The sequence below is a fragment of the Cydia pomonella genome, chromosome 4, assembly GCF_033807575.1.
Source record: "Cydia pomonella isolate Wapato2018A chromosome 4, ilCydPomo1, whole genome shotgun sequence".
Lineage (NCBI taxonomy): Eukaryota > Metazoa > Arthropoda > Insecta > Lepidoptera > Tortricidae > Cydia > Cydia pomonella.
In genome coordinates, this window is record NC_084706.1 from 13,998,380 (window position 1) to 14,021,147 (window position 22,768).

The 22,768-nt window shown below is 36.1% G+C and overlaps 1 protein-coding gene across 3 annotated transcripts in view; it reads left to right on the forward strand.

The window, feature by feature from the left end:
* LOC133517124 (hemicentin-2-like) overlaps nucleotides 1-22,768 on the forward strand; it is a 217,322-nt gene that overhangs the window by 25,418 nt on the left and 169,136 nt on the right. For all 3 annotated transcript variants that reach the window (XM_061850284.1, XM_061850283.1, XM_061850285.1), the window contains exon 2: nucleotides 9,504-9,710. In XM_061850284.1, the coding sequence (XP_061706268.1) occupies nucleotides 9,617-9,710 (94 nt within the window). In that variant the 5' untranslated portion in view covers nucleotides 9,504-9,616. The remainder of the gene's footprint in view (nucleotides 1-9,503; nucleotides 9,711-22,768) is intronic.

A 22,768-nucleotide genomic window follows, 5' to 3' on the forward strand; every position in this document is an offset into this window, starting at 1 on the left:
GGATCTTTTCCGGAAATTTATATTGATTATGATTTAAACTTAATGATTTTAAAAATTTGATAATTATATATAATACTAGAGTATACCGCGGCAAATTGAGAACCTAGTAAAATGATACCAAATCGTTTTGTGTCGAAATAATATTACTTACTAATTCAGACAAAAGCTACAACTGTCTGCTTTAAATCATATATAGATACCTATTCAAAACTTAGTTGACCTTAAAAATGCAATAGAAGTCAATTTCGGGCAAGTAGTGAAAAAAGGAAGAATACTAGCAAAGCTAAGTAATTTGTGGAAGTGAACGTAAAAAGGTAGCATGTTTTTGCTGGTATTGAGATAACTGAAAACATAAGCATAAGGTATGCACAAGCATATGTAGCTCCAAAAAGTAGGTAAATTATGCTATCTTCTCAAAAAAGAACCATGACTCTAACTGTAACGACTATTTCTATATTATTTTTTGAATTGACGACAATGAAGACGATTATAAATTTTAAATGCAAAAGTCGAGAAAACTGCTATTATTATTTATTATTTAAAGTTTATAATGGCAAAAATGCACTTATACTACTACTACTACTACTTCGAAGTTATATAGTAATGAGTATAATTGACTGACTTTAATTAATGTCTACTAAAGAATCAGTCTGTTGTCTATCTACTCTGTCTGTAATCAAATATTACAAGTATATTTGACCCACTGAGGTTTCAGATGTAGTTGAAAATCTGCATACATATGTAAGTAGGGTGACAATGAAATATTATGGTACCATCGAGCTGATCTGATGCATGAGAGAGGAGGTGGCCATAGGAACTCTGTGTCAAAATATCGCAACCAAATTGCGTTTGAGGTTGTTAGAATTGTCTCAATGAGTATTATTTTCCTTTGGAAAGAAGTACAGTTAAGACCTGTTCCGTAAAGTTAATTAACATACAAAACTTTCCGATGAACAAAATTATTTTATCGTCAACTATGTTATTTATCCCTTCAAGTGGTGGCCCACCACTCACGGGTCGATGCGATAGCCAGAAAGCTGTCGGCCAATAGAGGGTGGTTAGTGAGGTGTTGCCATATTTAGTGGCAAAATTAAAGGCTTTGAAGTATATTTACGCTCTTCTAGCGCCCAAAAGTAGCTAGCAAGTTAGACAAGGAAAACATACATACATACACACACGCTTGTTAACGCTTGGTTGCTAAGGACCGTTCATCCGGGATCGAACGCCTAGGTCGAGTTCTGTCTTGATTTTTAAAGAGGTTATTTTGTAAATACACGGTACCCTCGAGGAAACGGAAAGATTTTAACAGTATATTCCGAATCGTATTTAGAGGCAAAAATGTCATATAAACTTTTTTAATTCGCCTAGTTTCAGAGTTAATACCAATTTAAAAAAATATTTTTCGTTGTGTTTTAGTGCATAACGCCTTTTTGATGGCTATGTCACCAGTCGCCACTTTGGGACCTAGTCTAGACTACCTTCTTTACAGATGTCAAAGTCACAAGGTAACATTTGAATAGACTAATTTTTAAGAAAAAAAATGTACCAATTTATATTAATCCATAAATTTTCCAAGAACATGATCTTAATATGTTTAAAAACATACAAAAAGTAAAAAAAAAAAAACATTTTTTTTGCGGAATTGACTTAAACTTGTACATGAAATTCTTCTTATGACCTCAGGAATACGTGGTTAAAAAAAATCCGTTTCCTCACGGGCACTTTTTATGACTTAACCTTTGAATTTTAAGCCCTACGTAGAAAATTAATTAACAATTACCTCCAATCATAACTTTGTTTTGTGGTGGTAGTCATTTTTAATAAGGAAACTGGAAAACTGTCACTGTTGCTAGGTTTGATTAGTTAGGTGCATGTGGCGAAATGCATAAACATTACAATAATTTAACAACAACAAGGACAAAGTTAACAGAAGGACATGATGTCACGATCCTCAGCATTGAGGGACCAAGAAGAAGAAGACAATAATTTAATTGTTCTAATCGAATAGCGTATTTAGTGCTTATTATTTAATATTGGCGAGAGGTACAAATATATACGAACTTCCGAACCGAGTACTTGCAAAATTTTGAATGGAATTTGAAGGGTAAATATCACTCCTGCTCACCTTACAAAATAAAATAGTTGATAAATGTTGTAAATAAAGTCTTAAGTGTATACCATATGAAAGTTAATAAACCAGAAATACCAAACAAATTCAACACTTATAACATAAACTATTACAGCCATTTGAGCACTTCCACAAAAACGTAAAATGGTACCTTTCACTAAGCACTATTTAAATCCAGTATATCTCCTGCATCCTGTATGTGTTAAAAATGAAGCTGTTCCAATATCATGACTTATATAAATTAAACAAGCGGATTAATTTTATTTGTTTACGTTTAAAAATAGGTATTCAATTTGATTATTACTGTAATAGCCATTTAAAATATTATTTTACCTAAATTGATAATTAAAAGTAGGTACCCCTCACGAAATAAGTACTACTGAATTTTATACTTAGCAGTGTTTTTTTAAAATGTACATGTATTTTACCTTCCTCGTATTAAAAATGAAAAGTAGAGTGTTTAACTCGGGTGCAAGGCACCATTTCATCATTTGGTTAATCGTGGATGTATGCCGGACAGGTGCGTGTGTAAAACTTGTCAAAAAAGATAATATGACGGATGGATGTCTGAAATGTCACCGTATTTAAGAATCAATTAGCTTAAAAATTAGTTTTTTCTTCGTAAGAGTGATGAAAACATTGTGTGTATAACATATTTGTGTATTTATAGTGTGATTATCCATTTTATGTAACGTCCGCTAAACTAGCACAGGTCCGACGCTGACAGTGGTCACGGGCGTACTGGCGTACTGACGGTATTGCCGCGCAGGGTAACGTTTAGTAGACAAAATGTTGAATTCATAATTATGAATGAAAAATTTAACGCATCGATAAACTGACAAGCAAAATGTTAGATTTACTTAAAAGCTATTGAATGAAGTAAATTTCATATTGATATTCATCATAGTACTTCTAAAATATCGAAATAAATACAGTTTTAAGCATATTTTCAAAGCAAAAATCTATCGAGAAAAAGATGAGCCATCGTGTTTCTGACAAGCATACGGCTAGTTCAAAGACTGAAGTTATACATACTAGAAAATAATCGATGAAATCCTTGTACAAGCCTGTAAATATCGATTTAAAAATAGCACATTTTACTATACACCTACTTAATATCTATCGCTAGATTTTTTCTTTGTATCTTCTTCTTTTCTTCATTGCTTTATCCCAGTTTAGGTAAGGTCGGCTCAGAATATTTTGTTATCATTCAAAATTATGAGCGGCAAGTTGTTGCAATGGTATTTTTGGAGTAATTCATACATAAATATTGTTTTGTTGGTGCAGTAGGTGCTAAACTTGATTTTCATTAAAATAAATTGGAAGTGACTTGAAATCTAACCAGTACCTATCTTGACTCAGCACACTATTATGTACTGGTAACTAACGTTACATAAATGGGCTGAGGCATCACTTAAATGATGCTGATTTTACTTCGTGTTTAAAATCATGTCAGTATATAGTTAACGTATTTAAATGTAGTAAACGATACTCTTAATATTTCTCCAATGCTGAAACACTCATGCAAAATATTAGTAACTTGCGTTACGAAAAAATAGTAACCGATGAGGACAGAATACGGCGGTTGGAGCTTGTTGGGTTGGTTAGGAGTGGGGGATTGAAAATGAGTCAATACACTTACTTTTTAAATTAAAAATCTTTATTTTACTCTGAAAATCGTGTTACGTTGCCTAGCAAATTAAAGAAACTACCTGGTTATTTATTATATCTGAAGATTGAAGCGATGAAGTGTAATAGGATTCGTTATTTTTTTTTATACCAGCGAAAGTTAATAAGTAATTGCCGCTAAAATATATGTCGGAGAATGACTGAATCGTGCCATCTATCGCCTTCTACCACGTCATATTTTATAAATAGAGCAAGCTAGGGTGTTACGTTACATCTGAGTGGCGTTTGCCGCAGTTCTGCCAAGGCGTCATAGAGTGCGCTGTCAAAACAATTGAAATCGAGAACAATTGAAATTATGTTGACAATAAATCTCCAGACGAGGAAGAGAGAAGATAACATGGACAGAGTGGCGGTTCCTGGGTCAAACCCACTGACTTGCTTAAGGTAAGAAATGTACACACAAAGCGAGATGACATTCACAATGCCCGTACCTCTCTTTTGGACGTAGTTTAAATTTCAATACACTCAGGAGGCACCTACTTCTTTTGTAAAAAAAAATGTTAAACTTGCTTAGATACAGTCAGCGTCAAATGCTTTGTAACAACCAAAGTAGCCAAATAGTACTAAACCATACTAAATATATGGTGTACCGAACTACTTGTCCACTTTGACTGCTATAAAGTATTTGACGCTGACTGTACTGCGTGTACTAAAATAGTTACATGTTGGTTCAAGTAAAAGCATCCTAGAAAACATTTTGACAAAGAAGGGAAAAATCCGTCAAAAACATTTTGTCGTTGTTTCTATTTGAGAAGGGATAGAGTTGAAGTGTCGTACAGAGTAAATGGGGGTCCGTAAATCCGGGTCGTTGAGTACTCGAAAGTTTACGGGTACCGAATTTCAAGAAAATGGCGTGTCATATACAGCGTGCTACATCATTCTCAGTCGTGCCGATTTATCCTCTTCTCGCAGGATCGTAATCGGTTTTCGAGCAAAATTGTTGAATAAGTATAGTTTTGATACAGTCTGTGATGAAAAATTGCTAAACAACTTTAATCTGGTACCTATGTCGTTTATCAGTTTTTAGATTAGCGTGAGCGTACTATATAGATAAAGATAATAGAAGGCTTGCTTCCACGGTTTCGTGTGTTCCAATAAGTTTATACACAAAATGTTTCAGAGTCAAAATAAGCTAACTCGGCAGCAATTTTGATAGCACTAATAGCAATATTTTTGCCTCGCTACATTGGTCTACTCGTTTGCAGGAAAGTATGCATGGCCCTAGCGTACGTATCACTCGCCTGAGTGAGTTAGGAATCAGATCTGAGTGTGTGCGGAAGGACTTTGAAAAGACACAGGAGTGGTCATTTCTCCATACAAACGTAATCGACTGTTTCCTCCGTGGTTTTTGAAGCTAGAGCAATGATTTTTTTCAATACCGATTAATATTCTGAATATCTGTGTCGGACTCTTTAGATTTATTGTTCCTTTTGATTTTTAAGGCGTTAAGGCCCTTCAAACATGTATTTATCGTTGAAACAATTAAATGAAACAACAAATTATCATTGACAAACTAAAATCCATACATCCGGAACACTTTTTTGTGTATAAATCAATGTGCCACATATAAAAATAAACTTCTATCCAGGTTTGAATTTCGATTTCGTCCCTACTCACCCCATTTTACGGTACTCAAAATGGTATAAACGGAACCCTTATAGTTTCGTCATGTCCGTCTGTCCGTCAGTCTGTCTTTCTGTCCATTTCTCGCAGCAAACAGGTTTTAGCATCATTAATTTTGGTCAACTTTAATTTCAAACAATGAATGGAATTACAAACTCACTATAAAATGCTTTTGAATTTTTAACATCTACGCTAAAATATTCGAAATTTAAATAGCATAAAAGAATTTCTCGAGAATATTCACGTTAAATTAAGCGTCCTACCTATATTATAATTTAAGCACGAGGGAAAATGTCGATAAAATTATTATGCTTATGTGCCGTAGCAAAAGGTCATTGAATCAAGCAATGCTTGAAAAAGTGTAATGGAAATCGTGATTTAATTTATTCCAAAATGTTTTGCGGGTAGTTCATAGTTCAAGAGGTTTGACGTAGCGAAAAAAATACTATAAGTGCAACCAGTTTGCCACCACCTTTAGCCATCGTTCCTGGCGTCAACACTTATACCTGGCTATACGGTATGGAGTGGACGCACACCGAGTGGACGCTACGCGCTTCGTTTGATTAGCGGTGGCTGCGGCAAGACGATGCAGGCTGCTGCTCAACATATGGTGCCGTGGCGAGTGGTATACTGCATTTCTTGATAGTAAATAATGTTTTCATGACATGTAGACACGTATGATTACGGTCTGTGTGTTGGGGTTTACACGTGTGATAACGGTCTGCGTGTAGACCTGGCTTGCACGTATGATGACGGTCTGCGTGTCAAGCGACCTGACGAACGATTATGGTCTGGGTCAAGTATGTTACAGGTTAAGGCTGAGGCGGAGATCAGAACTTAGAAGACGGTGAAATGTCGTCTTCTACTGCAGCTGCCAGCCCATCAGTGTCACAAGCGGACACACATCCTGATTCGCCTACGGTGGATACCCTGGATCGGATAGACACCACTCGAGCACGTGTCGAGCACGACACGCTGTCAGGAGAGACCGTGTAAGCGCAACCAGTTTGTCACCACCTTTAACCATCGCTCCTGACCTGACGTCAACACCTATACCTGGCTATACAGTAGATGAGCGCGCGGCGCACAGCCATCGCCCGCCATTGACTTTGTGGTGCTCGGAGCGGACGGACGTCTACAGAACCTCTTTGGTCAAAAGGGTCGCGTGAGCCATATCCTTTGTGTTTTGGTGCAAGTGGTTAATAATTAAATAACTAAACAATCGTTGTGATCATTATCTATCGCATAGTTCTTAAGTAGTTTAAGTTTATTTTAGGCTTACTTACAATTAAAATCATTGCTTGGAGATAATAAAACGGTTTTCTTGATTAAATTTACTTTTATTTGGTGCAATTCAATGTGTTTTCCTTATAATACATTCATCTAAAAATGGTGAATAAATTAAATTATCATCATTGAACACAAACAAATTATAGGTCTCTTATGATCGTTGTATCTTATTGTTTTCCTGCAAACATGTAAGTATATTATAAAATGTTACTGTTGGCTCTGCTTGTTAGTTGCCAGTTTTAAAATAGGTATAGCGTATACACTGAAATAAATGTCATATACTAAGAAAAAGTTACCAAGGCCTCCAGTGCCCCAGGCTGGAATCGAACCACCATCAGAACCAGTTTATAATTTATATACTACTTGCAATAAAAACAAATTATAATATTTTCTGAAAATAATTTAATTTGTCCTTTTAATAGGTAAGTATAACAATAAAAAACTTGAAAATACTTCCTTGACAATCGCGGCTTTAACTTATATTTATTTCGTTTCATACATATTTATGACCTAGCTTAGCTTTTTTCTTTCAAACAAAAACGGAAGAAAAGGTTGATTGAATCTGTAACGTATAGGCTCAGTTGCGTACTGGGTGGTTAAATAAAACACAGAAATTGGTACACATGTACTCTGCACCCGACTCGCCGCCACGACAGCTGTCAACGGAGTGCGGCCGGCGCGGCGGGAAGTTTACATCGCACTGTTTATTGTGTAATCGTCACAGAGTCCAAAGGTGACAGTCGGATGTCAGTCAACTGCACGTATGACTGTTGCGGCGTCGTTGTCACCGTCACTGTCTGTATGACTCAGTTTTATTGGTTGAAACTGCGGGGTGCGGGAGATTTCCATAAAGCATGCCAGGGCGTGCATTCTGAAAACTGATCTAATAAGTCGATATAGCCCGTATGCGGGGTGCGAGAAATTTCCAAAATGCATGCGAATATTAGTTCGCCTTACCGCCTGCGGGGAGTCACCCGCATGCTCTATATCGACCGAACTATCGACTTATGAGTTTCACTAGTCATTATATCGTCTGCGGAGTCTCCGCACGATAAAGATATAAAGATATCGACCAATGAAACTGAGCCATAATGTCCTTGATAAAATAAGTTAAGGAATGGACGTCATAATTGCGACAGTAAAGCGGAGGCGAAATAAATAAATACATATCTTTGTCGACCAGTATCGCCTAGTCGAAAGTGACCCTGCCTATCAAGCCGAAAGTCCTTGGTTCAAATTCCGGTAAGGGTATTTATTTGTGTGATGACCACAGAGATATTTGTTGTTAGGTGTTTTCTATATATGCTCGTATTTAAGTAGGATGTTATTGTATATTATGTATATCGTTGTCTTAAGCACCCACAACCCACAACACAAGCTTTCTTGTATTGTCTGTCTTGTTATTTTATTTATAAGGTTAAAAAGACGCATTATCTCGCCTATATTCTATTTAAAATACATCCCGAAGTATTGCACCCTTTACAGCGTTCGTGGTCAACGTGCAGATTGAAATCCATTTAACAAATCTGTTGACCATTATTATAAATATGGCGGAAACCTTAGAAAACTTAAATAAATAAGAATCCAAAGGGTTTTTAGTCCGTGAAAAAGAACTTTTTGGTTTGATATGTCAGTTTTGAAGGGGCATGTAGTGTTGATGACGAAAAAGACACTACAAATGTTTCTAAAAATATATACAAGTATATTGCTTGTTTATGTTTGCGTAAACATTAGTGCTGCACCCCTCCGATCGTACTGTACACCCGGGGGTAAAGGTAGTCAAATACATTTTTTAAACTAATTGTATTAGTCTGGTATTTTTAGTCAAAATACAGTCCCATCCGGAAGAAAGAATGACATTTTGCTGACGGAGCGTTGCATTTTGCAGCAACGGGAAATGGGTGCTATTGCAATTAGAATTTCATTTCATCAACCAACTTTATAAGCAGTAGAATAAGTGAAACCGTTTTTAGATAGTTTAAGCGAAACAACATGTATAGGTGGAAACAAAACACCTATATTTTCAATATATGGCGTCAATTTTCTTTCTTTCTTCTCTTCTTCTTCTCTCTTTCATAATCTTTGCATTATCAGCCTTTTGTCATTCAGTGACCTAATTTGCATCATCTAAGATAGGTATGAGATAATTGAGGCCAGTGCGGTGCTTTGTTTTATTTTATATATTTTGCGATGTTACTTATCCATTGTTAAGCAAGATAAACAATTATTTAATTATTATTTATTGGAACGTAGTAACTATATATTAGATATTTTAAAAAATATTGCATAATAGTTGTTTGTTACGTCCCTCATTTGTGTTCAGATTTGGGAAATCTGGGGGCACGGTAGTGCCCCCGCCAAGGCGAGCCACGCGAAGCAGAAGGGCGATACCTCCCTTTTCTCGAAGCGCTTCGTCGTTTTTTAACACTCAGAACTTGGCTTTGGATTATACCATATAAACATTCTCGGGATATGATATCAATAGTGGACTTAATAAACGTATAAAGTTTCAATTGAATAGCTTTAAATTGTATTGATATCTAAAAAAACTGATTTCTTCACTCATTCACTGATGATTACCAACATTTTTAGGGTACTTCCTGAAGTCCTAGAAAGTTAATTTTTGGTATCAAGGCTAGTAGTATTAGTACTGTATATCTGATAACTTTTTAACAGTGGAGCCAATATCTCATTTATCGCAGCAAAATTGCTCACAAGCTTATGCTTTACAGTAGATAATTGCAAAAAGTAATTAGTTTTTTTTTTGTTACAGATTTGGACGAAATTGCGGTGCTCTAGAATGGAATACAGAATAAAATCAGACAAATTCTTAAACATTCGACGTTTATTGTAAACAGATTCATAGATAGGTAGATAATATACAAAATGTATAGTGTAAAGTGTATTGAAAGAACTTGGATTGCTTTCCTCCTGCTGTTTGTGTCAACGCCGACGGCCACACAGAACACCGTCTTAACAGGTAAGCATAACTGCATAAGTGATATCGATATACAGGTTTTTGACCTATTCCCATATTCAATAAGTTAATGTGCAAGCTAAAGTGGACACATCTAATCACCTGGAATATACTAATGGAACTAACATCTGGACTTGGTTGAAAGGATACTCCGATCTATTTGATCTAAATATGTACGAGTACCTATTTGATTTTAATAAAACTTTGAAAATTTTGCAAAAATGCTTTTCCATTGTGATGTACAGTCGCCATCAGATATATCGGTACGGCGAAGGCACTCACAAATATATGAACACGCCATCGTCAAGGCGTTAGTGTACGTGTTCAGATATTATTGAGTATCTCCGCTGCCGTGATATATCTGATGGCGACTGTACATACTAGGCGATCGTGAAACGTCAAAAACCTTTTCTCTTATTTTATTTCAATAATATCCTTTCTCGTACATACACGCATTTTCCTTTCAAAAGCTTAGTCAAAAATGCTTCATGAAACACGATTATTTATGTTAAATAAAACCACATCATTTACCTTCCCAACATACCTTTAAACCGCTCTTTTGCAACTATTTTATCAACTGCCTAAATAAACCGGTCCGCCAGCACTCGATCTGTCTTCAAGCCACGGCGGGCTTATTATCTAAGTACCTAATATCTCAACGGTACCCTTGTACTATTCATACATAACTCTTATGTGACCATAACAAAGGGAGGACAGATAAAAGCATGTCCGGAATTCAAAATGAACTGAATAAAGCATATTATTTGAGTGTTGCCCATGGCCTGAGGACCGGCCAAGTTTTATTAATGCTTGTCAGTTTATACTTCTGCTTTATGTCTGAACGTTGTTGTGGGATGATTACGAATATGATGTTACTAACTCTTAAATAAGTAAGAATTGTAGAAGTCGGTTTAAAAGCGATACTTTTATAACGCTGAAAGTAGCTTGATTTCACTTTGTTTCAAATATATAAAAAAACAACTGTATGCATATCCGGAGGCACGGCAGTCAACCCCAGCTAAGTTGAGAGAAAACAAACAAAGACACAGTCATTTCATCGTTTTCTTGAAGCCTTTCCGAGGTTATTTTAAACATATACATATCAAAATGATGTCATTTTGTTATCAGTATCGCATGCATTTCGCTCGTACCTGTTCGTTCACTTATTTAAGCAAGCGAGACAAACGGGCGAATGTTAACAAAATTACATCATTTTGATATCAAAATGTACCTAAGTTCAAATTGGAGTCCTCCGCGGTTTTCACACTGATGTGGACCCGCACGGCGCTTCGGTGTATAGGCGTGAGCATCCCGCTTGGACACTAAATCGGCGCGTGAATCCGCATCCAATATGAAGGCCGCTTTCGTTAAAGATACATTTATAATCTTGAATTGATAGTGTCTAAGAATTTTATATAAGCTTAATTTTGTCACTGACACAAGTGCATCTGATCACCGATCATCAAAATTCTGAGGCAGTGATCTCCCCTCGGGCCGTACTTACTCGTGCTGATTATGCGATTTTTCGTATAAATATGATGTAATAGTGGAAAGTATACCCTTAACTTGCTGCTGGAAGAGCGGGGTCTCCTGTTACAAGTATTGATATACTTACTAGGAGGTCCCTACCCTTTCTCAATTCATAACACAATGATTGTGACCAATAAACGATTTTTCATTTTCATTTTCATTAAATATAAGAGAGTGGAAAAGGTAGGTAGGTGCAATAATTCACAGAAGAGCAGTCATTTAGTATCTATTATACTTAATATCTCTGAGCCTAAAAAGTATGGTGATTTCATATTAACCATAAACATATAATAAATATATTCACATACATATTCATACATATTGTTTTAAATACTTAAATATAATAATAGTAGTAATACTAATTAATATGTAATTTTCTCAGCACGCCGAAAAGATTCAAAATGTGGAACCCCGAGAGCATGCGAATTTAAATGCAACAAATTGTTATTCCTATGTCAAGCTGGATTCAAGTGTTCTGAAATTGGTTTATCGATCACAACCGTAACGAGAAGGCACCTTTGTAACTTTACTATTATCGATTTAACTTAACGATAGTGATGGTAAACATCTGCTTCGTGCCCGGTGTTTATAAGTTTCATTATTTTACGGCGAGGAATTTTAGTAAAGGCGAAACTATGACATCGTTATACGAGCTACATACTAAAGTAACAGTCAAATTACATCAAAGAATATATTCTTTGATGTAATTTGACTATTACATCAAAGAATATATTCTTTGATTGTAATTTGACTATTAGAATGTATTCTTTAATGTAATTTGACTATTACATCAAAAAATATATTCTTTGATTGTAATTTGACTATTAGAATGTATTCTTAGATGTAATTTGACTATTACATCAAAGAATATATTCTTTGATTGTAATTTGACTATTAAAAAGAATTGCCAATCCTTAATAATTATTTATGGCAATGCTACGGAGCACCATCTAAATTATTCTTTGGAGACAAAACTATTTTATCGAGCATGGGCTGTCAACAAGGAGACCCGCTTGGGCCCGCCATTTTCAGTTTAGTCATTCATCCAATCATTACTAAACTAAATTCAAAATTCAACCTCTGGTATTTAGATGACGGATCCCTTGGCGGCGATGCCCTAAACGTTTTACAGGATATTCAATATATCATAAACCAATTTTCCAAAATTGGACTATCTTTAAACTTCACCAAATGTGAGATTTTCATGCCAGATCACCTTCCATCCGAAAAAAAATCGATATTTTAACAAAATTTAATGGGGTCCTGCCAAATATTTCTGTTCACTCTAAATCATCCCTCACTATTTTAGGCTCCCCAGTTTTCGATGAATCTGTTAACCCTATAATTATCTGCAAACTAAATTTATTCAATAGTACTTCTGATCTTCTGTTTAAAATAAATCCCCATATAGCGTTTTTCATCATTCGTTTCTGTCTGTTCACCCCAAAATTTATGTATTTACTCCGTAGTTGCTCAATTTGGAAATTCCCATCAATCCTTTCATCAATCGACTCCTCCCTTCAGGAAACTTTATCAAAAAATCTAAACATTCATTTTGAAATTAGACCCTAGATCCAAGCGGTTCTCCCAATAAGATTTGGGGGACTAGGTGTTCGCACATCCTCTAGCGTGGCTCTACCTGCTTTCCTGTCCTCTGTGTATGGTTCGCTGTCTCTCGTCGGTATTATTTTAAACCGCTCTACGATATCTGACGATGAGATAGCGAACCTGAAGGAGGCCAGGGAGGCCTGGTGTGAGTCGTGCCCAGGAACTGACATCCCAGTTGCCCGTCATTGTCAGCGGGATTGGGACTCTCCACGCTTAAAGTTAGCCCATGCCTCACTTCTCGAAGACAGCCCAGACGATTATGAACGTGCGCGCATCCTGGCGGTTTCGGCCCCCGAGTCGGGACACTGGTTGAATGCTTACCCTGCTAAACAGATCGGCACTGTTCTGGACCCAAATAGCTTAAGAATAGCAATATGCTTGAGGTTAGGGTCCAGAATATGTGTACCTCACACGTGCACCTGCGGCAAAAGTGTGGACCAGCTGGGCCGCCATGGCCTCTCTTGCTTAAGAAGCGCCGATCGAATATATCGCCACGGTACTATAAAGGATTTGATCCGTCGCGCGCTTGCCACCGTGTCTGTGCCTGCGGTTTTGGAACCCGTGGGCATGGCGAGAGACGACGGCAAGCGTCCCGACGGAGCTACCTTAGTGCCGTGGAAACTGGGAAGGGCCCTGGTGTGGGACGCAACGTGTGTCGACACCTTTGCACAGTCCCACATTGGGTCAACCCGCATTCAGGCCGGCGCTGCGGCTGACCAGGCCCAGATCCTCAAGCGACGCAAATACTCAGCCTTACTCAACGACTATGAGTTTGCGGTGCTCGTGGTTGAGACTTTGGGTCCCTGGTCAGCCGACATGAAAGCATTCATGAGGGCATTGTCGGCGCGGCTGGTCGACACAACAGGGGACCCCAGGACTGGCGCGTACCTCTCTCAACGCATCTCCCTTGCGATACAGAGAGGTAACGCCGCCAGTGTCATGGGGTCTATGCCGCAGGCCGACTTATTGGACGGGGTGTTATCTATGTAATTGGGTTCATTATTATTTTGTAGGTAAGTATATTTTTATTTTTCCTTTGTTATTTTTAGGTTTAACTAGTTTTCATTTCATAATAGTATTATTTAATTTAGTTAGTTTTATTTAATTTTATTGTAATGAATGTATAAGTGTCTTTAATAACTATTACATCAAAGAATATATTCTTTGATTGTAATTTGACTATTAGAATGTATTCTTTGACGTAATTTGAGTATTACACCATCCATACCAGGGCACGAAGCCAGTACCTAATATAAACACACATGTGTTTAACTTAATTCGGGAATTTTCAGCGAGCTGTTAGCTATGATTTTATAAGGGACTTTGCACTTATATTTTGTGTGGACTGAACATTTGTGCCCGCGAAATTATACCCTACATTTAACAGCTCCCGAGTTTCCCGATTCCCGAGTTAAGTTAAACACATGTGTGTTTATATTAGGTACTGGTATCACAAATATAACCTATATTCTACTAAAACTATGAGTATTAATATAGCTCCTGGCCGTTGTGGCAGGGAGATGGGACAATGCCCTAGTTAAGGCTCATCTTAGTTTAGGTGCTAATCTATTATTTGTATCTAACAACTATGAATCAATGGACCGAAATAATTGATTTTTATTTTATTTATCTAGCACATTACTTACACCTGTCTAATCTTATTTTATACCTTTAAACGAGAAATTCTTGTATATTTATAAATATATAATATTTATATATTGCGTCGGAAACGGCTCTAACGATTTTGATAAAATTTTCTAAAAATTTCGACTCTGACTTCTTTACAATTATGCACACTTTAACGGTTATGTCCAGGGCAGGGCCTCTTTGTCGGAGTTATGACAAAGTTTCAAGGCCCACACAACGCTAGCGACGCGTCTGACATCTTCGCAGATGAGACTAAGTTTATTAGATACTTTGCGGTCCCAGGGGTATGAAATATGATCTCCTATTTCCCTTGTTAGGTAAAGTAATTTATCTACACACATACCATAACCTTCTATGATGCCTTAAAAATCATCACAATACATGAATAGTACAAATGGCGGATTTAATTCCAGAAGACATTCTCTACCAGTCAACCATGAGCTAAACCGAAAGATCTAGTTGGTGTAGGGTCAGAATACAGTTAGAGTAAAATGAAAAAATAAATAACACAAAATTATATAAATTTATACATACATTAATAATTGTCATATGTCTAAAGACTGGCCTAACGGGCATTCAGAATGGGGCCAGTACAGCGGTGTCACGCACAATAATTCGAGCCAATCGTGCAGCCTAACGCCACAGCGCGATTCGTAGATGAGTTTGCATCACGCCACGTGCGCGATTGGTCGCAACTAGTTGCGTTAGACTGCACGATTGCCTCGAATTCGTGAGTGACACCAATGAACTAGCACCATTCTTAGTTCCCGTAAGGCCCGTCCTTAGATATATGTCAATGTAAATAATGTTATACGTAAGTAGGTACATAAATAATATGATACATAATGGCAGACATCAATATAAACTATTTTGTTACAACAAATTTCTTATCTGTGAAAGTGTTGTAATTGCTTCATTACTACACCAAAATCGATTTGGTAATGACATTCAAATTTCGAACATCTTTTAAAAAAAAGCAATTCGATTCGACTTCTATTCTAATATCAGTCGAGATGCCTTTTGTTCGACATGAAATGTAAATTGCATACAATTTTTACAAATCTCGCATGTTAGTTTGTATCGAACGATACGGAACTTTAGTTTAACTTTGAATTAAAAAAAACTACGAATGCGTGACATGCATGAAAGAAGTGTTCATTTACCGCCATTTGACGTATAGTTTAACTTTTAATTAGTTATACGTATACGAGTAAAATGAGTTTGTTTGTTGTTTTTAAAGTAACTATAGCAAAAGTTTCGTTTAAAATAAGCGATAAAGATATTTCGGCGACACCACCACATATCCGCGAGTTCCGCCAAAAGAGCTACCATGCCCCAATGTTAGCTGTAATTTGGGTTAGTGAATATATCATAGAAAGTTCCAAAATATGCGTCTAGATGAAATAGTGTATGTAACTACATAATTAGGCATTAAAACACTCGTGTGGTCCTTTTAAGAAACTCATCTCGTTTCGTTTCTTAAACTCACAGTTGTATTTTAATGCCCTTCATTATGTAGCAGTCACATAAACTACTAATTTATTATAGGTACTTAGATGATTCTATAGGTCCTACATCCAGTTGGTTTGGTATCCAGTTTTTAGGCATTAGATCTATGAAAGAAAATCTATTCGTCTTATTATTTATCTCTTCATTAAATCAATTTTACCTGGTATTTATTTTAAGACCAGTACACAATAAATAAATTGTATTACACTTGACTAGATAAACGCAACATACCTATTAATGAAATAAAACATTTAAACTTGGCGCAAACTTTGTAAGCACTTACAACATAAGGCAATACAATAAATACTGTGAATCATTATTCAATCTGTCTGATATGATACTGATCTGTCAATATCAATTATTTTTAAATACCACGTTGGTGGCAAACAAGCATACGACCTACCTGTTGGTAAGCAGTTACATAAACCTGTGGAACCTTGCAACTACAGGGGTGTTACATCACTTTAAAACACTGACACACAGATCAGTACCGTATCATATTGGAAACATATCGAATAACTAAAACTCTATTTGGCCTACCAGTCGATTCAAGATCGTATTATATCAATAACAAATGAAACCGGGATTTCAAAAATAGGCTTCCTGACAACTTATTTATGGCCATATGTTAAAGTCAGCTTGTGCTAGTTTTATTAAATCAATCATGTGCAGCAGTGTGACATAACAAAACTCGAGTGTTCATTCAACTTTTGAAAGAGACAAATTGGTACGTATAAAAACGGAACGATAATTTTAACAAAAACAGTCACTTTCTAGAAACAATACATTCTATGAGTACTTACATATATATTTCAAACTTTTATTTAACAATTACAATTACAATGTCAAATATACAAAAGTTCATAGATATTAAATACCTACAGAAAATACAATAATTATTGTAAAAATACTACTAAACTATATCTAAATTAATAAATACATAAACTACTATACTAAATACAATATTTCACTCAAAAAGACCTCCGCGATCTGCACCGGGTGAAAAGGTGCTCTTCACACATGCCGCGTTAACACGTTGGATGGCAATGGTAAGCATCAGAGGTCTTCTCCCTAATCCTACGTCCCACCTCCCTTATAAACGCTATGGTGTCAGATCCCCAGAATCCTATTGTTTCAAAGGCGAGGGGAACGAAATAATATTTCACCTCAAGGAGGGAGTATTTTGCCCACTTCCTGATCACCGCAAATTCTGCCGCGGCCCCGGCTGTCTGCACAGTCCGGCTAAGGTGTGAGGCGGCGAAAGTGATGGCCCACGTGGCGTCCCACAGTAGGTACTTCTCCTTTTACCATTGCACCAAAGTTAACCCGTCCGGCCGTTTGACATCGGTTGGACAGAGGCCCGGCGCGGTTCCAGAACACACGGGATGTTAGCGGATACTAGACCCGTCCGAACGATGTCATTTAGCGCGTGAAGTCTGAGAAACCTCCCTGAGCAGCGACAGCAACTCTATGCGTGATGGTCATTAGCTACTACCGTGGAACTGCAAATGCGGTTGTGAGATATAGAAACATCGCAGCTCAGGCGAAGAGCTACACACACTACGCATTGAGTCACCATTTTCGAGGTGAGTGTGAGAGGCAGGCAATGTCTGTAACAACACTCCCGCTTTTGCCTTTGACACCTACCGGCGCCTTGCCAAATTCACAACCGTGGCAGCACCCAAGAGACGACCTAGTGTGTTTCCTCAAGGTCAACCACCCCATGCGCTGATGCTAGAAAGGCATTAAATACGCTCAGAAAGAAAAAGAAGAAACTCATTCAGATATAGATTTTGCTGTCCTGAATCTATAACCCGTAAAATAAATAAATAAACGTTTTACTAGATTTAAATCGTCCGGGATATGGACCGTTATTACCTTTTTAACCGACTTCAAGATTTCTAACAAGGTTATCAATTCGGTTGTTTTTTTTGTTACTTCATAACTCTGTCATTTCTGAACCGATTTAAATTTTTATTTATTTTTATTTATATATATATATATACAGATTGGTCCCGTTCTTGCCAAAACTTAGTTCTGATGATGATATCCATGCATTTACATTTAAAAAAGTGACATTTGATGAAATGGGACTGCTGATGATGATCAGAATAGAACTTTTCAACGATGCGTAGTTCACGTTTGGCAATTTTTTATCTTTGCATGTTTGTCAAGCAGTTAGGTTTTCAAGACAGATTTTTTATATTTCTAACCTATTTAGTTTTTTAATAATTATCTGGTGCTTTATTTCATGCATGGTGTGAAATAATTTATCTTAAATACAGTCGAATGCCCTATTGCGGGTATCTTACCAGTCAACCATAGGGCAAATCTGAAATGTGTGAAGGTTTTCTACATAATTAGGCGTAGGACGCTGTCTTTTTAATTTCATTGTATGAAATCCAAAATCAACAATAATCGTTCTTTCACCGGTCTCCCTCATTGAAGTCGGTTCTTTTTTCTTAAAAATTATGTAGGTATTGTTTTCGAGCTCCTGATCGATCGATCGATTTAAGTCACTTACATTATTCTTCTGCCAAATCACAGAGTGGTTTGCTGGCAGACGAGGCACCTATAATATGTAAACTAGGTAGTTCATCTATATGTAACTGAAACTTATATTATTATCTACCTACTTAACCCTTTACCGCATGCACAACCCTATATGGCAGTTATAATGTTCAACTCTATTGATTTCTATTAAAGTTCATTTTTAAACGGATATTTTTTTTATCTATGACATCAAGTAAGGTTTAACACTACAATCGGAGCGTATAGTATAAAAATGTAATGTGTGTGTAAAGTGTTACCTTTTATTTTATTGTATAGAATATTGCTTAGTTTCTTTTTAAATATTTATTTGATCATCCTTGTGGTTTTTAAATCCGACGGTAACTCGTTATAGACACTGAATATTTTCTAAATCTTTGACGAAAATAATTCGTAAATCTAGGTACCAGCAATTTATTACTATTTCTGTTTCTTATTAACCTTTGATTGACAATAGGTATATTAAACTCATCGTTACACATTTGTTCCAAAGCTAAGAATAACGTGACTCTTTCAAGAACTGTTAAAATTTTACATTTCCGATTCGAAGAATGAGATACGATAACGATAAGTTCTCATTTAGATATGGTTTGTATGTCGTATAATCAACAGAAGCAGCTTGATTCGGGCAACCAATGTCACTTTGACGTTAGAAATATCCTAGATAGATCTTTTTGGGATCACAGCGGAATCGAAATAAACGTCAATTTTGACATGTCGTTAAGCTATCGATATTTTAAAGATCTTGAACGTGTCTTAATCATCTTTTGAAAAGGGTCGTAAGAAGTTTTATTCTTAGTACTTTTACATTTTAGTTTATTTGTCAATCTTTAATTTCATGAATCTAACCTGCAATGGTTTTATCTTGTCTAGATACGTTTTAAATGTAAACATGACCACAGCTTGACAGCCTATACGTCAAAAGCGAATCCACTAGAGCATAGTACACTGCATACATTACCATTGTAGTCTTATTTAAAACAAACATGATGTTGTGGAATTTTCGAAATGTTTAATTTGTATGATGTTATTTTTATGTTTTTAACCTTAAACAATAAAACTTCAAATACACTTTTATCAATGATTAAACATAATTTGGATTTTTTTATGTATTGCGTAACAAAATATCAAAACCGTTGATTTGCTCAGATGTACCCTTAACTGAATATAGCCTTTAGTTGAATGTTAGATCTTCGTTTCGTTTTCGCAGAGATGGTTAAAAACTTAGGAATTCAACATTACATTTATTTTGAACTAAAAAATATCCAATATTTTTTTTATATCACGTCGGTGGCAAAGAAGCATACGGCCCGCCTGATGGTAAGCAGTCTCCATAGCCTATGTACGCCTGGAATTCTATAGGATAAATAAATTAACTATACCTAAATATTTCATGTCCAACAAACAAAAGGGTTACCTTTTATGTAAAAAAATGTAGACAACATTCAGAACAGACCGAAATTTTTACACAAACGCGTAGGTGCCTAATATAATAAGATATTCAACATCCTCCGAGCGTGCGCTAAAGGGATAAATAAGCGCCCCTTTTCTAAAATCCCATAGTCAACACAAGTTTCTCCTTTAGAAGTAAAACACTTACGTAAAGGTGCATTTATAAGGTCCAATTTTATTACAATAAAATATAGAGATAATGCAGAAAATCTCAAGCACGTTGAATTATAATCTTCCCCGTCGTATAAACTCCCAGTCTTCGTTACTCAAGGACGTACCCTTAAAAGATTTTTATTCAATTTAAAAATGCTTATCTACATTGATCGGTTCTTTGTTACTTTCTGGGCTTTCACTAATATCTTGTCAAAAGATCAACGTTAATTGAGAGGATCCTATGGTATATAGGAAAGATGTGATTAATATCCGGATGGTGATGTCTATAAAAGTGGCCCTCCACTGCATTTAATCTGTCAGCACTTATTGTGTTCAATTGTCAAGTTTGTGTTGCTATTATTGTGTCTTTTCCATGCATGGAACAATGATGTCCCAGACATTTTACATGCATGCGCATAGCCATAACACAAGACAATTTAATGAAATGTACATCCTACCCTTGCCTGCTGCGACATGGAATTCACGTTGTTGCAGCATCTACCAGGTTGTATTGTAAGCATAAAAGACAGTTAACTGATTCTAAAATCGACTATTTTAGCTGTAAAATACCGGACTAAATCTGGGCTATACGAGAGTAGTTCATGTCGTCCACGATGACGCGCAGATTTGTCAAATCTAACCTTTGATAACATGACAATTGGAGTTAAGACACGCGTTGTCGTGAATGACACGAGCTACTGGATAAAAAACAGGATACGTGGCTAATAAGATGGAATCCAATTGGTCATAGAGTACAGTACAAGCATTTCCCTGCAAAATTGCGTATACAGTAATCTGTATCTGGATTTAATAATCCAGATGCACCATTGCACACAATCATGACATGTAATTAAAGCTAAATTGAATTATGCCTAATACAAGAACCTAGTAATGTACATATATGTACCTACTAAGTGACTGGACGTATTTTCATACAAGTTATTAGATATTTATTAAATCTTACTATAAGACATTAAAATATTGTTTTTTTTTTATTGCAACTTGAATGCGACTCTTGTGGAAACACCTTTATTCTGAAACTAGGGTCGTGCAAATAAATCTCTTAGCGACAGATAAGGGCTCAATCCGAAGAAAGGCCCGTGCTTCAGCACAATAAAGCGAGCAAGATAAAAATAATATAAACGAACAACACAGATAGTTCCCATTCTTTACTTTTGCTTTTCTTTCTTCTTTGCTCATTTTAGTTCCCCCTTTTTCTGCATTCAAAATAGTGTTTGGATTTACAATTTTCGTACTCAACAACATGGAGCTGGATTAATTGATTGATAAAAGCCGCTAGAAATTGCTGATTGTAAGTATTTTAATATTCATTGGTGGTGAGTTTCATTGTAATTTTGCCTGACTATAATCTCGCGATAACGATCATATGAATGCTGCGCTAGCAGTTTTCGATAAAATTAATTACGACAACATCTTTGTTGTGTAGTATTTTGAAATGACTAAATCGAATATATATCCTCTTTAAATAGTATTTAATATCTGTTAAGGGGCCCACTGATTCATTGTCTGCCGCACGATATCGGCCTGTCAGTTGTTCGGAACTGTTAACTTTTTGTTCTAACTGACAGGCCGCTTTATTATTTTAATGCTTGCAAGTATGGAGTGCGGAATTAAAGGAGGAAAAACTCTGTTTGAAAAGTGTACATCAAAAAATATATTAAATAGGCGGCGCCACAATACACCGAAATAAAATGTCATAGACCTAGTATTTATATAAATGTACTACACGCGTGCCCCCATGAGGGACAGAACATACGCGATGCGACAATATTAAAAACACGTTTTAACATTCTTGACAACATACCACAAACAACCTACGTAATTTGGTCGGGTTATTTGTTGCCCCTACCCACATTTCATCTCTATATTATTATACCTCTATGGTTTATGTGATCTATGAGCCTACCTAGCGCTACCGGAGAGATTAGAAACTATTATTTAAAGCTGAAAGCTGGGCACTTTTGCAATAGTTCTGCCATAAGAGATTTCCTCCTTTTAATTCCACACTCCATACTTGTAAGCTTTAATATGTATTGACTGATTAAGACTAATTAGGTATTAGATAGGGATTTAGTTGGTTTTCATTAAATAGGTAACTCTAGTTGGAAATATGATACAAAGCAGTGTAATGAGACTCTGTTGCTCAAAGATTTTATACATGTACCTCTTTTTAGAATGAAAGATTAATTTAGCTCACTTTGATTGTGCTGTTGTAGTTCGTTCAACAAAAGCAAATGATATGTGAGTCGCCGCTTGTATGGGAAAATAATGTTAAATAATTTGTGCCTTTGTGACATTTTCGATTAATGTGTGGGCGTTGTATTTTAATCATTATTACCTACTTACTGTTAGTTTTCTTAGTTAAAGTACACTTCTCTTTTGCATAAACAGATTTAGACTGTATACCTGATTGTAAAATCATTTAGTTATTTATTAGTTTAAACTTTTTTAGAAAAGAAAATAGAAACAACACAAATAGGTTCGGGAAGTAATATCATTAATACCTTCACACATAAGTAGACACTCTTCTTCTTCTTTCCATCCTGTTACCCCCTGCTGGTGTGTAGGGCTCGAACCATTTTCTTCCAATG